The sequence below is a fragment of the Bufo gargarizans genome, chromosome 11, assembly GCF_014858855.1.
Source record: "Bufo gargarizans isolate SCDJY-AF-19 chromosome 11, ASM1485885v1, whole genome shotgun sequence".
NCBI classification, from domain to species: domain Eukaryota; kingdom Metazoa; phylum Chordata; class Amphibia; order Anura; family Bufonidae; genus Bufo; species Bufo gargarizans.
Genome location: NC_058090.1, coordinates 27576321 through 27592250, shown reverse-complemented (window position 1 = coordinate 27592250; position 15930 = coordinate 27576321). Strand labels below are relative to the sequence as shown.

The 15930-nt window shown below is 43.9% G+C and overlaps 1 protein-coding gene across 6 annotated transcripts in view; it reads right to left on the bottom strand.

Moving 5' to 3' along the window:
* KLC1 (kinesin light chain 1) overlaps positions 1 to 15930 on the bottom strand; it is a 70941-nt gene that overhangs the window by 15242 nt on the left and 39769 nt on the right. For 2 of the 6 annotated variants that reach the window (XM_044271704.1, XM_044271708.1), the window contains exons 8-13: positions 14609 to 14782; positions 14427 to 14526; positions 12916 to 12965; positions 11560 to 11624; positions 10150 to 10258; positions 8251 to 8421 (exon numbers count right to left, since the gene is read on the bottom strand). In XM_044271704.1, coding sequence (XP_044127639.1) covers positions 8251 to 8421; positions 10150 to 10258; positions 11560 to 11624; positions 12916 to 12965; positions 14427 to 14526; positions 14609 to 14782 — 669 coding nt within the window. The remainder of the gene's footprint in view (positions 1 to 8250; positions 8422 to 10149; positions 10259 to 11559; positions 11625 to 12915; positions 12966 to 14426; positions 14527 to 14608; positions 14783 to 15930) is intronic. The other 4 variants (XM_044271707.1, XM_044271709.1, XM_044271706.1 and 1 more) reach the window with 3 other exon arrangements.

Genomic DNA, 15930 nt, shown 5'->3' with positions numbered 1-15930 from the left:
AGTATTTCTAGGTCACGCGGCCAGAACTCACGAGACGTCGAGATCTGGTAGATTAGAAGAGAAAGAAAAGCTTTAACTTCTGCCCAGACAGCTGGAAAGTTACGCGAATACATTTCCTTAAAGGGGAAAATCATATGAGGAGGTAACATCGGTGAGATCCGTGAGTTCAGACCACCGCTGATCCAGAATGAAGGGTCCTATAGAGATCAAACCCCTTTGGCATGGCACTGCTTGGCTTGTAAGCCCACTGTCATTAAATGGGAGTCCGTCAGCAGTTTTGACCCACTGATAACTGCTGGCAGCACTAGATAAGCGAAGGGTAAAGCAACTTCAACATATGTCTGGTGAGGGCCATGCTTCTTCGTGGCCTGTCCCTTCATGTGAAGTGTCCTGGGCTCTCTGAACGGGACAATCCCCAACCCTCGCCTCTGCTTTTGACTGGCATCCAATTAAGAGACCTCTACAGAGGTGAGAGGCTAGGGAGTGTTCATTCCAGGACACATAACATAAAAGGAGCCGCCTACCGGACACTTGATAGGCAGTATGAGGGGGGTTACAACAACTTTCTTTGTCATACAAATAAAATAATCACCAGAGATATTTTTAAATCACTTTATCCCTCACTTACCTTGTAGCGTCAGCTGTTTTGAGGGTTCAAAACTGCTGATTGACGCCTCTGAAATCCAGTGGACCTTCATTTGAAGGAACCAAAATCTCCACACAGTGCAAAGATGTTTGAGCTCTCTTCTGTTCTGGAAATCAATGACCGTCCAAGATCAGATTTCACCAAACGTGATCATCTCAAGATCACCTTGATAGGTTTACCCCTTTAAGGGCTTGTGTACAAGGTCATCTCCGAGGTGCCCTTCAAGAAGCAACATGGCCCTCAGGTATGTCTAGGCACACAAGCCAATGACTGTAAATGCTAAAGATCTACTCTAACCCATTAGCAAAGGGAGAAAGAGCACAATGACCAAAGGATCAAAGAATGCAAATCACTTATAGCAGTCATATCGGGGTAGATTCTCTATAGATGGGTTCACAAGCAGGATACAAGAACACTTGGACTTTAAACTATGGAACCAAGCTCACTGAGAGCTTCTGCTATGTGTCCATACTGGACCGACACATGATCCTCATACTTTATACGGAGGAACATAGGTTTTTGTTTGTTATACAGTTCACACATTGCATTCTGTATAGTGCACCCAGGCACAGTGCCAACAGGTCAGTAATATATGGATGCCGCAGTGCCCCAGAGTGGAGAACCACTAGGTTTTAGGGCCCATTAATACAGAACCCATTTTTAGATGTGTTTGGCCAGAAGCAGATTCCCTTTGGCTTGTTATAAGTGATGTCAAGCACCAAAAAGGACTACATGCAACAAATAAAATAAAATAAAAACTAATGAGAACATGCATACAGAAAAAAAGAAGAAAAAGTTGTGCGGATGGAAGAAAACAGACGACGTCTGTGAAATGGATTGGATACCAGTGGCCAAAACTGGAGGAACATGCTGTTGTAGAAGAAATGTAGTAGACGAGTCGGTCCATAACATCTCATGGGCATGCAAAGGGTACATGCTCATTTCAGGAAATGGAGAAACATTGTCAGACGCTGCTCCTCCCGAGGAAGAACAGCTAAACGCTGAGGATGACGAGAGCCGATTGCTGGACTGGTTTCCATTTCAAACTAGGTAATTAATCTTCAGGAGAGAACCCCTTTAACAACATTAAAGGGTCATTTCTGCCTCAAAGCATATAATTAGTTTAAGTAATAGGATCAGGCGTCGGGGACACACCACAATCCTGAGAATGAAGGGGCCACAGCATTAAGCGCTGCATCCCCCTTCAAAGCTATCCATGCCCATTGGCGCTACTGCCCACTGGTTGTGCAAGAAAACAGTGAAGGTGCTGTAGCACTAAACCAGTGATCCATCTACTATAGGGTTCTGGCCACGGAACATAAAGTGGTTCCATGTCCTTCCATTTCAGATGGCTGTTGGCTGAAAGCTTATTCAGCAGACGGCAAGCCCTCCCAACCACCGAATACACATGCACGCTTAGCCAAGCATTTGTGTGTTTTCAATACAGTAGTGGTAGAATTTTTGGCATGATCCCTAAACAAGGAATCCAACAAATCGTCTGCGATACTCCAAGTTTTATGTTCTCTCCAGGGGTAAAATTACATGACCGGTCATTAAAAGATTCACACGTAGACAAAGCATGTGAGATCTCGCTTCAGCAGGAGTTTAAAGCTCTGGGTGTTACCCTTTACAGCAGGGGTTTGAAATTAACCAATCACATGATGCCAACTGTTATAACAGAAGCCTATACAGGTCCTTCTCAAAACATTAGCATATTGTGATAAAGTTCATTATTTTCTGTAATGTACTGATAAACATTAGACTTTCATATATTTTAGATTCATTACACACCAACTGAAGTAGTTCAAGCCTTTTATTGTTTTAATATTGATGATTTTGGCATACAGCTCATGAAAACCCAAAATTCCTATCTAAAAAAAATTAGCATATTTCATCCGACCAATAAAAGAAAAGTGTTTTTAATACAAAAAAAGTCAACCTTCAAATAATTATGTTCAGTTATGCCCTCAATACTTGGTCGGGAATCCTTTTGCAGAAATAACTGCTTCAATGCGGCGTGGCATGGAGGCCATCAGCCTGTGGCACTGCTGAGGTGTTATGGCGGCCCAGGATGCTGCAATGCGGCGTGGCATGGAGGCAATCAGCCTGTGGCACTGCTGAGGTGTTATGGAGGCCCAGGAGGCTTCGATAGCGGCCTTAAGCTCATCCAGAGTGTTGGGTCTTGCGTCTCTCAACTTTCTCTTCCCAATATCCCACAGATTCTCTATGGGGTTCAGGTCAGGAGAGTTGGCAGGCCAATTGAGCACAGTAATACCATGGTCAGTAAACCATTTACCAGTGGTTTTGGCACTGTGAGCAGGTGCCAGGTCGTGCTGAAAAATGACATCTTCATCTCCATAAAGCTTTTCAGCAGATGGAAGCATGAAGTGCTCCAAAATCTCCTGATAGCTAGCAGCATTGACCCTGCCCTTGATAAAACACAGTGGACCAACACCAGCAGCTGACATGGCAGCCCAGACCATCACTGACTGTGGGGACTTGACACTGGACTTCAGGCATTTTGGCATTTCCCTCTCCCCAGTCTTCCTCCAGACTCTGGCACCTTGATTTCCGAATGACATGCAACAGTCCAGTGCTGCTTCTCTGTAGCCCAGGTCAGGCGCTTCTGCCGCTGTTTCTGGGGAATGCGGCACCTGTAGCCCATTTCCTGCACACGCCTGTACACGGGGGCTCTGGATGTTTCTACTCCAGACTCAGTCCACTGCTTCCGCAGGTCTGGAATCGGTCCTTCTCCACAATCTTCCTCAGGGTCCGGTCACCTCTTCTCGTTGTGCAGCGTTTTCTGCCACACTTTTTCCTTCCCACAGACTTCCCACTGAGGTGCCTTGATACAGCACTCTGGGAACAGCCTATTCCTTCAGAAATTTCTTTCTGTGTCTTCCCTCTTGCTTGAGGGTGTCAATGATGGCCTTCTGGACAGCAGTCAGGTCGGCAGTCTTACCCATGATTGCGGTTTTGAGTAATGAACCAGGCTGGGGAGTTTTAAAAGCCTCAGGAATCTTTTGCAGGTGTTTAGAGTTAATTAGTTGATTCAGAATGATTAGGTTAATAGCTCGTTTAGAGAACCTTTTCATGATATGCAAATTTTTTGAGATAGGAATTTTGGGTTTTCATGAGCTGTATGCCAAAATCATCAATATTAAAACAATAAAAGGCCTGAACTACTTCAGTTGGTGTGTAATGAATCTAAAATATATGAAAGTCTAATGTTTATCAGTACATTACAGAAAATAATTAACTTTATCACAATATGCTAATTTTTTTAGAAGGACCTGTATATATCCCCATTGGATACCATCTGGAAGTAATCAAAAGGGGTTATCCAATATCTAAAATATACCCTCCAATGCCCGGGATTATACTTACCCTACCTCCCCGGAACCCGTGTCGCTCCGGATCACTGCACGGCCGCTGATGCATCTCCCCGTTGCTCAAATCAAAACATCTGGCGATGGGGGGTGTGGAGGTTTGGCAGCACCAATAGTAGGCCGTAATGGGGACGAGCCCCCTTGAGGCTGGTCACCGTCGCGGACAGTTATTGGCTGCTCCTTCCTCAACGATGTTTTGATCTGAGCAACAGGGAGCTTCAGCGGCGGCTGTGCAGGGATCCAGAGCGACGTGGGTGCGGGGAGCAGGTAAGTATAATCCATACAAGGGGTCGGGGCATTGGGGGTGAGGACATACTAGATATTGGATAACCACTTTTAAGAAGTTTATAGGCAGGATAGACAAACATTTCTTTGTCTGAATATATATAACTTTTTTTCCGATACCATTAGAGACAAGGGAGTAAATTGCTGCCAGACACATCTGGCGGCGTTTTTCTCCCCTAAAAAACAAACAGATCAGGTTTGTCGAAATCTAACATCCTACACTTTTCTCAACATCTGCTGTGGAGGGAAGTCTTGTCTCGTGACACATTAGATGGTCAGCTGATCCCACTGAAATCAGCGAGTTCAAACCAACATACATCTAGTGTGTATGACCAGTTACCGATATGGAACATCCCTCTAACTGTAGCCGATTGCTGTTAATCCAAATCCCTTATCCCTCACTTTATCGTTTGAGCTTTGGCATGAAGGAAGCAGCCGACATACATCATGCATCGTCCAACACAAAGTCATGCAAGAACGGATCACAAGCAGAAAATGTCATAAAATAACACAAAGTATATGGAATGTGGTACTTTTTCTGAGAAGACACAATGACAGGACGAAACCAAATATGTGAAAATAAAGATAAAACAAGATTGGCGGGTGTCGTACAAGGGTCACAAAAACATTCTGGGCTTAGTCAATGTCACCTTCACCCCTGCTAACAGAAGAGTCGTCATTTCCAACTTTATACCATGAAGTATGCCCCCCCCCTCCCACCCAGTTAACACATTTTTGATGGTGGGGGTTGGTTAATTTTACTCTGGACGCATAAAAAGGGGCCGCAGCACAGACCTAGAAATACTTAAAGGGGTTGTCCAAGTTACATCAGATCGGCGGGTGTCCGACACCAGCACCCCCGCAGATCAGCTGTTTGAAGAGAAGACGTGCACCGTGCCAGCGCTGCCTCCTCTTCACTGTTTACCTTCTAGCCGTTGCATCTGTGTAATTACTCCCAAGCCGTTCTATTCATTTCAATGGTACGCATCGCTCCTCCGTACCACTGAAATGAATGGGACGGCTTGGGTGTAATTACACCTGCTCACCGCTGCAGATGCAACGGCTAGAAGGTAAACAGTGAAGGGGAGGCAGCGCTGGCACGGCGCGCGCCTTCTCTTCAAACAGCTGTGTTGGACCCCAGCCGATCTGATATTGATGACCTATGGATAGGTCATCAATAAATATAACTTGGACAACCCCTTTAAAATATTCACACGTTTGAAAAACACCAGTTTAATACAGAACATGCAAAGTCCGGCAGAAATGAAGGGAAGAGTACAGTACACAGTTCACAAACCAGCAGGATGTATTAGGCAGGACCCCATGCTGCGCATGGTCATGGCTTGGATTATAGGAAATTGTGCAAAAGTGGAATTTATGCTGATTGAGCGTCTTGGTGCGGAGGAAAGAAAAACGAAGGCAGATGGTGTATGCGACGCCTTTTTCTAGACTTCTAAGCAACCCGTCCCTTTAATAAGAAAACTGCGGCAACAGGTATGGGGCTCAACTACCTAATGGCAAGCGATCCCAATCTAGCCACACAGTGCAGATTGAGGAGGGCATGTACTTTTACTTTCCAATATCTGCACCGCCAAACCCCCCTATGCAAGAGATATAGAGGGGCCGAAGTGCGTACTGGAAAGCTGGTCCCGTCCTAATGGGACAGCTTATTAAAACCGTTCCAAACCATCAACTGTCCTAATGGGTATAAAACGTGACTTGCCCACAAGGAAAGAGCTTAGGTTTGCTGTACCTGCTATAAAGGACTACAAAGGGCTCTTAAAAGGGGTGGTCCCATCAGAGACAGCCCCATTAATGAGAGCCACAGCAGCAATTTACAGAAGTGGGGCCGATAGATGGTTTTGAAAGGAACAGTTGCAGCTGGCTGCTGATCTCCCCCTCCAGCGGCTTCTACAGGGGAGACAAGGTATAACGCTGTGTTTTACATCTCAAAATGATGGCCTACCAGTAGGATAAGCCATTACTGGTGGGACCCCCGCCAATCCTGAGAATGAAGGGGATTCAGCGCTGGTGCAGGACGGGTTGTCAAAAGAAAAGATGGCTGCTTCTACTGTGAGGTCTATACATGACCAAGGGGCTAGGAGAATATAGTGTGACATTCTAGAGCATGCAGACAACCTAGGTAGAAATTGAGGAATGGTTGCAATCAGAAAAAAAGAAAAAAAAAAGATAAAAAGAAATACACCATAAATTCTATGGTCATAAGTAGAGACAAGCAAATTATATATTTCAAATTTCGTTTACTGGTAAAAGGTGAAGTGCATTATGGATTCAGTTACCACGGACCATAACGCAATTCTATGACGGAATGCCTTTAGAGGACTCCCCTGCATAATGGAAACGGGACGGATCTGTTATGCAGCCCATAGACTTCTATTATGCCTCTAAAGGCATTCCGTTAGGCATTCCGTCGTAGAATTGTTTTATGGTCCGTGGTAACGGAATCCATAACGCAATTCACCTTTTACCAGTAAACGAATTGCAAACGAATTTCATAACCGAAAAATTCACTCGTCTCTAGTCATAAGACATGGATAAAACACCTCCCCTTAAATGGGAATGGGAGAAAGAGGCTCTTTTTATAACAACTGCGTTATGTATTTCCTCCATTATGCCTCCTGGAAATGTATGAATAAATTGACTACTGTGTGTTACCAGTTGAAGGCGTCGGTCCCTGTATACCATGCCTCTATTCAATCAGTATTGAGTGCATCAATTTGAAATAAAAATTCAAATAAAAATTCTGCATTCTGTTACTTGATGAGAATATAAATAAAAAATAAATATAAAAATAAAAATGAATGACCGGATGTGAAATGACATACAGATGCAATCTCTTATCCAGAAAAGTGTTGCCCAGTGCAAATAATGTTGTCTGAGATTTTGCTACTGAAGACCTATCCTTTAGGCCATCAATATTTGATCTGTGACCCTGGGTTCACACCTGAGCGTTGCGCAAACGCGCGTTTTACGCGCGTTTTTGTCGCGCGTTTTTAGTAATAGTAAACGCGCGTTTGTGTCATTGACTGCAGTGTCCTATGGCCACAAACGCGCGTCAAAACGCCCCAAAGAAGCTCAAGTACTTGTTTGAGCGTCGGGCGTTTTACAGCGCGTTCGTACGCGCTGTAAAACGCCCAGGTGTGAACCATTCCCATAGGGAAGCATTGGATTTCATGTCTTGAGCGTTTTACAGCGCGTTTGAACGCGCTGTAAAACGCTCAGGTGTGAACCCAGGGTGAGAGTCTGACTCCCAAAACCCAAGTCAATCAGCTATTTGAAGAGGTTGCGGCACACCGGTGAGCGCGCAGCCTCTTCCTAGGCTAGTGACGCATCGGTCAAATGGCCCTAGGCGCAGCTCTGTTCTATTCAAGTGAATGGGGCTGGGTTGCGATACCAAAACACAGCCACTATACAATGTATGGCGCTGTGCTTGGTAAGCTGCGAGGAGCGCCACAGCCTCTTCAAACAGCTGACCGGCAGGGGTTGCGGGGTTACGTATCCTGAGGATAGGCCATGAATATCAAAATTTCAGACAACCCCTTTAATTTTGCAGCAGACCGGACCTCTGCCGGACCCTGGGGGTTACAGTGGATTTCTGGTTTGTCGTGCCGGATTAGACAGAAAACATTTTGCATAAGAGATGCCATACCTGTAACTGTGAATTGTGATGGAATCTAAGCTATGGGATCAAGCGGAGAACTAAAAATTCCGGTAAGGGATAAACCAGGACGGTCAATCAGCATCACAGGACGAGGAGAAGAGGTCAGATGAGAAATTACGGAGATGATTTAGACAGGAGGTTTGCAGTACATTATTCTGGTTATTATTACATTACAGATTATAGTAGCATGCGAATCACGTGTTTTAGGATCGGAGATATTGTCGGTCCGCACTGTGTACTGCACTTACCCCGTTCCACTCTACGCTCATACTCACTTCCTCCCCTCCGTCAGGACCGCTCTCGTACTTTACCACATCCAGGCTTTCTCGGCTCCTCCTTTTCTCGATGCTTTCTGGGTCGTTTAACACTTCGGCCACTCGCTGCTTGTGGACATTGTCTAGTCCCTGCGAGACAGGACCCTTGTGTTACAAGTAAAAGGAAAAAATTCCCTGAGATTTAAGTAAGGAAGGCAAAAAGTGACGTACAATGTCAAGGCCTGGGAAGGAAAGCTCGTTTTCTACCCAGGGGGCATGCGGACACCTTGACATTTTTATTAAAACACGCCACAGACCAAGAACACATACGATGCATGCAGCTGAAACAAAGTGACGGCCATATGGCTGACAACTGTGCCCCATTGTGGGAGGTGGCGATAGGAGTAGTCACCGTTCCTTCCCGGGGTCCTCGGCCGATTTTTCTAACACTGCAACCTTGCAATGTTCTTAAAAGGGGTTGTCCGGGCTTTTACCATTGATGAGCTATCTGGATAGGTCATCAATATCAGATTGGCGGGATGCAGACATTACTAATCAATCTTTCTAGTATAGATATAGCTATTATAGCTTATATTTTCAGCAATTGTTTAGGCTAAAAATCACTCTTGGCCCGTCCAGTGTTTCATATACAAAAAATAAATAAAAAAAACTCTCCAAGTGAGGTTGAACTGATGAATGCATGCAAATACAGCCACAAGACTAGAATATAAGAACAAACAAAAATAATTAAAATTGCACACAAAAAAGTAAAAAAAGAAAAAAAAGTTTTTCAAAATATATATATTTTTTAACAATTCTGATAAGGCCCCTGTTGCTAGTATTTATTGAAATAGCCACAATTCAGACTGTAGAAAACGAGGGGTACTTCAAGATATGAAGGTTTTTACTACACAACCAATGAAATCTGTGATCTGAGCAATTGTTCCCCTCAAAAGGTGTGTCTTATAATGCAAATACTTATGATGTTGTGTGACATCAGGTCACAGTGCAGCACTGCAGGAAGAGTGTGCTGAAGCTCCTTCATCTAAAGCAGGAGGCAAGTTGTTTTATTTTTTATTTTTTGTCTGATCTGAGGTCCGATGAAAAATTTGGGGGGGGGGGGGGTCCGATCTGAGGTACAATGACAAATTTGGGGGGGGTCTGATCTGAGGACCAATGACGATTGGGGATCTGATGTCCGATGACAGATTGGGGGGTCTGATTATTTTTTTTTCTCCTATTTTCCTCCTCTAAAACTCAGATGTGCCTTATGGTCCAATGCCGTTATTGCAGAGGAGTAGATTGATGTTGCAGGAGCGCCCATGCCCTGGTGCCTAAGGGAGTCCCAAATAAGTTTTACCGCAAAAGACGGCAAGCTATAAAATGCAATTTTTTTTTGCCATTACAATGATGGACACATCGACAGAAGCAATGGACCCCACTGCAAGTGCCTGGAGTGTTTATATAGTTACTTCATTGGTAAGACTGAAAGGGGGAAAAGCCTGACATACAATCCTACCATGTTGATCCAAAAGATGGATAAAAAAGCCCTATTAAGCAGATGGCAATTGCACCTTATTAAAAAAAAAAAATAGAATAATAATAATAATAATAATAAATAATTCCCTCCAGATTCCAGATATGGTAATCAGGATAAATTCCTGGATCAATGTCCCGTCTACTGAAATCCAGTACCATAACCTGCACTGGCACTGCAGAGGTTTCTGATGCAGATGTGAACAGACACATTTTGCAGTCTACAATATTAGGAGCCTACTGGGGACATGGACTCATCAGATGTGATATTTGGCTGCGCTTCATGGTGAGAATATTATTGCAGCTAACGACTGAGGCGTGCACAGTCACAAAACACCAACACCGGATGCCACTTACCTGCTTCCGTGACCTCATTGCAGCTTCTTCTAGTGTTTCGGCTGCTTCAAACTTGCCCTGACGTCTATAAAGTGCTCCAAGATTTTTCAGCGTTGTGGTCACTGTTGGGCTGAATTTAGAGGTTACTTATTTTTAAGCAAAACTTGTGTACTTAAGTTCTACATTTATTTTGGTACATTTGTCTCCGTTTACAGGCGATGGCTGGTTTAGAAAAAAAAATAAAATTCAGATATTGTGTGAGGTAATGCCAAGTTGAACAAGCGGTCTCAACTGAGACACCCACTCAAAAATGCTGGCGCCAATGTAATCAACAGATCGATGCAGCTAGCGCCCCCTACAACATAGTTTTGCCAGAAGACGCCAAAAACAGCCTGAAATCTCCCCAGCAGCATCCGCTAGAGAGGAAATCCGTATTGTAAGCCGCCATAAAGACAAGGTCATCTAGGTTACACAAGGTCAACTCCAATCCACCAGAATGGAAGCCTCTCAAAGCCAACACATATAGGGTGGGCCCAAGCAGGGGACCCTCCTCTGAAATTTATAATGTCCAATAGGACAGGGATGGTCTTCATGAGACCGCCCCAATAAGAGGAGGATCTAGGATGTACATGGGTACTGTGTAATGTACCTCCTCTGGGGCGGAGCTGGTGGCACTGGGGGATGGCGGAGCTGGTGGCACTGGGGGATGGCGGGTATATTAGTAACATATTTGCAGTTGCGTTATAAAAATTGTGATAACACGCTAAAAAGTTTCCAATGCGATTCTTCCAGCTGATTGAGGAGAAATAAAATAATACAGGTTTCAGACAGTTTGTAAGTTGAGGTCCTACTGACTTTTGGCTGTGTGTGAATCTTAAAGTGGCACTGTACTTTCAGTAAACATTTGGTATGTCACAGAGATATATCAAAAGTTTAGCTCAGTGGGGGTCTGAGCACTGAGACCCCCACCAATCTCTAGACTGAGGTGAGAGAAGCATGCTCAGCAAGCTCTCTCTACTCGCCGCACAAGATGGGAGAGAGACAGGCCCACAGACTTTCCAGAGAGTCTGCCTTGCTTCTTTTCCTGCAGTGAGGAGAGACCGTGAGATTCTCTCCCCTCTTCCTAGAGATCGGTGGGGTCAGTGCTCAGACCACCACTGATCTCAACATTTGATATGTCCCTGTGACATATGAAAAGTTTACTGATACAGTGCCACTCTAGGGTGCCCGTAGACTTTTCTCTCCCGACTCGGTCATACACATAAATACTAGGTTCAGGCAAGCGTGCATGTGGTTTTAGTTGGGAAAGATGAGAAAGCCCCGGTCTCTTGGAGAATTGATGCACCCAATCCATCCCTCTCCCCATATGGGGGCTTTAGTTTCCAAACTCTGTAAGAAAGAGTATTCTGCAGTTATTTATGTAAAACTTACCTGTCAACTTTGCATGCTTTATACCAGCCTCCATATTCTCCAAATGTGCCGTCCTTTTGTTTCCCCTATGGGGCAAGACGGAAAACCCATTTAAAAAGGTGTCCAAATGGGAAAAAAATATAAATATGTACAACACAGCAACAAAGGAGAACAAGGCCACCTTTAAGAGAACCAACATACAAAAGGAGTTTTCAGAAAGCAAATGTGTTAAAGGGGTTTTACCATTTTATAAAGAAGTGGCATATCGGTAGGATACATGACTTTCTAAATAGTGGCGGTCCAACTGCTGAGACCCCAAGACATCCTGAGAAAGATGGGACTACAGAGCTAGTTTTTACTGCCGCATCCCTGCATAGCAGTACCCTGCCCACCAGCTTCATCCAAGCGAATGGGGCCGGCTGCTGTTCCCCAGAGCCAGGAGCACCTCTGGGGATGCAGAGCTGAGTTAGTGCTGCAGCTCCTTCATTCTCAGGATTTTGGGGGGAGGGGGCACCAATCATAAAGTCAGACCCCCCCACTGATCACTTTTAGGTTAAATTTTTAGGACACATACATATGCGGAAGATTTGCTGCTGAAATGTATGCAAATGTCCCCATTAAAGAAGTTTCTTGGACTTACTGATGACCTATCTTTAGGACATGTCATCAATATCAAAATCGGTGGAGATCTGACACCCAGGACCCCCCGTTCTCCATCCCGTTCAACTGACAGCAGGAACTGCAGCCACAGGAACAAACAGTGTACAGACCAGGAAGAAGACCGCTCCATCCACTGTGTAGAGGCCATTCTAGCCCCAATTCAAGTGTCAGACCCCACAAATCTGATCCTTAGGACAGTTCATCAATATTGAAGTCCTGGAAAATCCCTTTAATGATGCAAAAAAATAAAAAAGCATACCCCCTCATTATCCAGAACATGCACGAATAGATCATGAGAATGACTACCATTAAGCACCATTCTTCTTATAGCGCAGTGGTTCTCAATTGAATGTGCCATAAAAGGATGGAGAGCGCCAAACAGATGGGCAATCTCCATCCCTTTACTGCACATGTGCTGAAAGCGCACCTGTGAGACTTCAGGGACAGATGTGAATATTTTCAATGCCTGGCATATCAGTCTTGCGGTGGGGGGGCGCAGCACGGAAAGGAGAGCGCGGAGCCTCTGGGAGCAGCTAGGCATAACGACGCCACCCTCATTGCTCCTAAAGGCTCATTTTACAAAAGTGCAATTTTCGCGGGAATGGAGGCTGATGGGACCAAGGCCACGATCTTCAGCTTTCAAGGGCTCATGTCTCAGGTGAGATGGTTTTAGGTCCATGTTTCTGAGGACAGGAGCCCTTTAAGGGGAAAACTTACTTTGAATTTTTCTCTCTCTTCAGCGTGCATCCAGATGGGTTTATTTTCATCTACAAATCAAACAAAAGGTAATAAATGAAGATGACAAAAGTAGGTGTAACACTTATAAACGAACTGCAAAGACAACTAAGTAAAAGAACAGAAATGTAATTCTATTACCCCATAAACACCAGCGCCCACTATCTGACTGAGGCTATTCAGTCACCTAGGAAGCGAAGCCTTGGTTGTATATTTGGACTCACACAATGTCAGTATGATGAGATCACAACACAGTGCAGGGAGTGTTTTCATGGGGACAGTGAAGTTAAAAGGTGTAGGGATGGGGCCTGAACTTCAAAGGATATTCCCACCCTTGATATTTACGGTATATGCACAGAAAAAGCCATACATTTATTATAGACCACTGACTCCCACATCTACGTCGAGAAGAACGGTCCCCCAACTCATCCAAAGAATGAAGAGGCTCTCCACTCACTCTTGAAGCTCATCAAGAGAATGCCAAGAGTGTGCAAAGCAGTAATCAAAGCAAAAGGTGGCTACTTTGAAGAACCTAGAATATGACATATTTTCAGTTGTTTCACACTTTTTTGTTATGTATATAATTCCACATGTGTTAATTCATAGTTTTGATGCCTTCAGTGTGAATCTACAATTTTCATAGTCCTGAAAATAAAGAAAACTCTTTGAATGAGAAGGTGTGTCCAAACTTTTGGTCTGTACTGTATAATAAATATATATATATATATATATACACACACACACACACATACATACACATATATACACACACACACACACATATGTACATACACACACACAAACATATATACACACACAAACATATACATACTTCTTTAACACCTTCCGGGTCAGCACAATTACATTGGTATCCCATGTATTTAGCTTTTATTGTGTTTTAATACTTTAAATTTGGAAAAATTAATAGATTTTCTTTTCATCACCATATTCTGACCCCCATAACTTTCTTTATATTCACATCTACAGAGCTGAGAAGAGGCCTATTTTTTGTTGCCATCTATAGTTTTCAGTGATGTAGGAGTGTTTGTGACTTTTTGATCACTTTTTATTTAATTTATTTTTGTTGGGAGATGAAGCGACAAAACAGCAGCTGATCAGCCATTTTGTTTATTTTATTGACCCGACCATGCAATCACCTGATCACTTCTCCCATAGACTGCAATGAATTACCATTGCAGTCTATGGGAGATTCAATACATTTCTATGCACTCCAGGAACACATTGCTGCGGTAGCCTTAATCCTCCCTAAGGCTCGAGGCTACCACAAGGAACAAATAGCTTTCCATTAGCTACGGGTGTCTGCTGTGTAAAACCAAGGGTTAAAACTACCACGTAATAAAAAACAGGTAAACTGTGTCTGGTCCTAAAGACTCCAAAAAAAAAAAAAAAAAAACACCTGAACCGGTCACATCCCACACAGCACTGCATTAGATTACTGAGAAATAATTTACAATTATGAACATAATCCTTACCGTCCACAGACCCAAATTCCCTTTCATGTGCTCGTGTCAGGATCTCCTTGTATAAAGTCTCCGCCTGCTTAAACTTGCCTTGTTTCAGATAGCAGGAAGCCTGGAACATGGAAGAGGGATGTCAGGGCTCAGTCATCGCCAGAAGACACATAACGCACAGGTCAGCATCATCTTACACTTACCAGATTATTCTTAGTCTTTGCCACGTTGGGATCGTCTGGTCCCAGTTTGGTCTGATAGATCTCCAGTGCTCTCTGGTAGTAATATTCCACTTCTTCATATTTGCCTTGGTTCTGACACAGCAATGCCAGGTTGTTCAGTTGCTTTGCTACATCAGGGTGGTCTTTACCCAGCACCTAAAAAAATAATTAAAATTACACAGGTGAAACTGGAAAAATTTGAATGTCGTGCAAAGTTCATTTATTTCCGTAATGCAACTTAAAAGGTGAAACTAACATATGAGACTCATTACAGGCAAAGCGAGATATCTCAAGCCTTTAGTTGCTATAATTTGGATGATTATGGCTTACCGCTTATGAAACCCCAAAGTCACAATCTCAGGTCCCCTTTGCTCAGGGGGTATGGATTAATTAGCCGACTACAGTGTGACACTGAGCCTAGAATATTGAACCTTTCCACAATATTCTAATTTTAAGTTGCATTACTGAAATAAATGAAATTTTGCACGATATTGAAATTTTTCGAGTTTCACCTGTAAATATTGCTGTCAAGGTGTGCTATAGAGCCTACTATACAGCTAGTATATCCCAGGGTTTGGAGGCAATTGGCCTCTCAAAAAAGGGAAACCGCAGTGCAATCTGCAGGCAAATTTTATAGAGCAGCGTTTCCCAACCAGTGTGCCTCCAGCTGTTGCAAAACTACAACTCCCAGCATGCCTGGACAGCCTTTGCAACAGCTGGAGGCACACTGGTTGGGAAACACTGTTATAGAGCAGAAGGAGCTGAGCTTAGTTCATTAAAACTTCAGAACTTTGTAGCTGAATGGGTGGTCCTATCCGGGACTGACATCCTTCCCTGTATAGCTGTCAGTCACTGATAAAGACTACCCACTCCGCTACCAAGCTCAAAAAGGACAGTGGGTGACCTTTACTAAGACAGGCGATTTAGATGCCAGCCTTAGTCCATGTCCGCTAACGCTTGATACGTAGAGGCGCTTTACTGGCGGCCGTGCGACTTCAGCAGCCCGATAAAGCTGAACAGGGCAGTGGGATGCATGTGTGACCAACACTCCATTGAAATCTCATGATCAGCCAGGGACCCAACAGTTGGAACCCCCCTCTGATCAGACACTTATCCCCAAGTGGTCCTAATGGGATGACAGCTTTAAGGCCATGAAGCTATTTGAGGTCTTGTTATTTCACATGACATGTCAAATTTTTTTCAGCCATCATTTTTCAGTAAATATAATGGTTGCTTTAAAATTATATTATTTCGTAAGGAAAATATGGGGATGTATTATAGGGACACGTTTTATGGCGATTTAC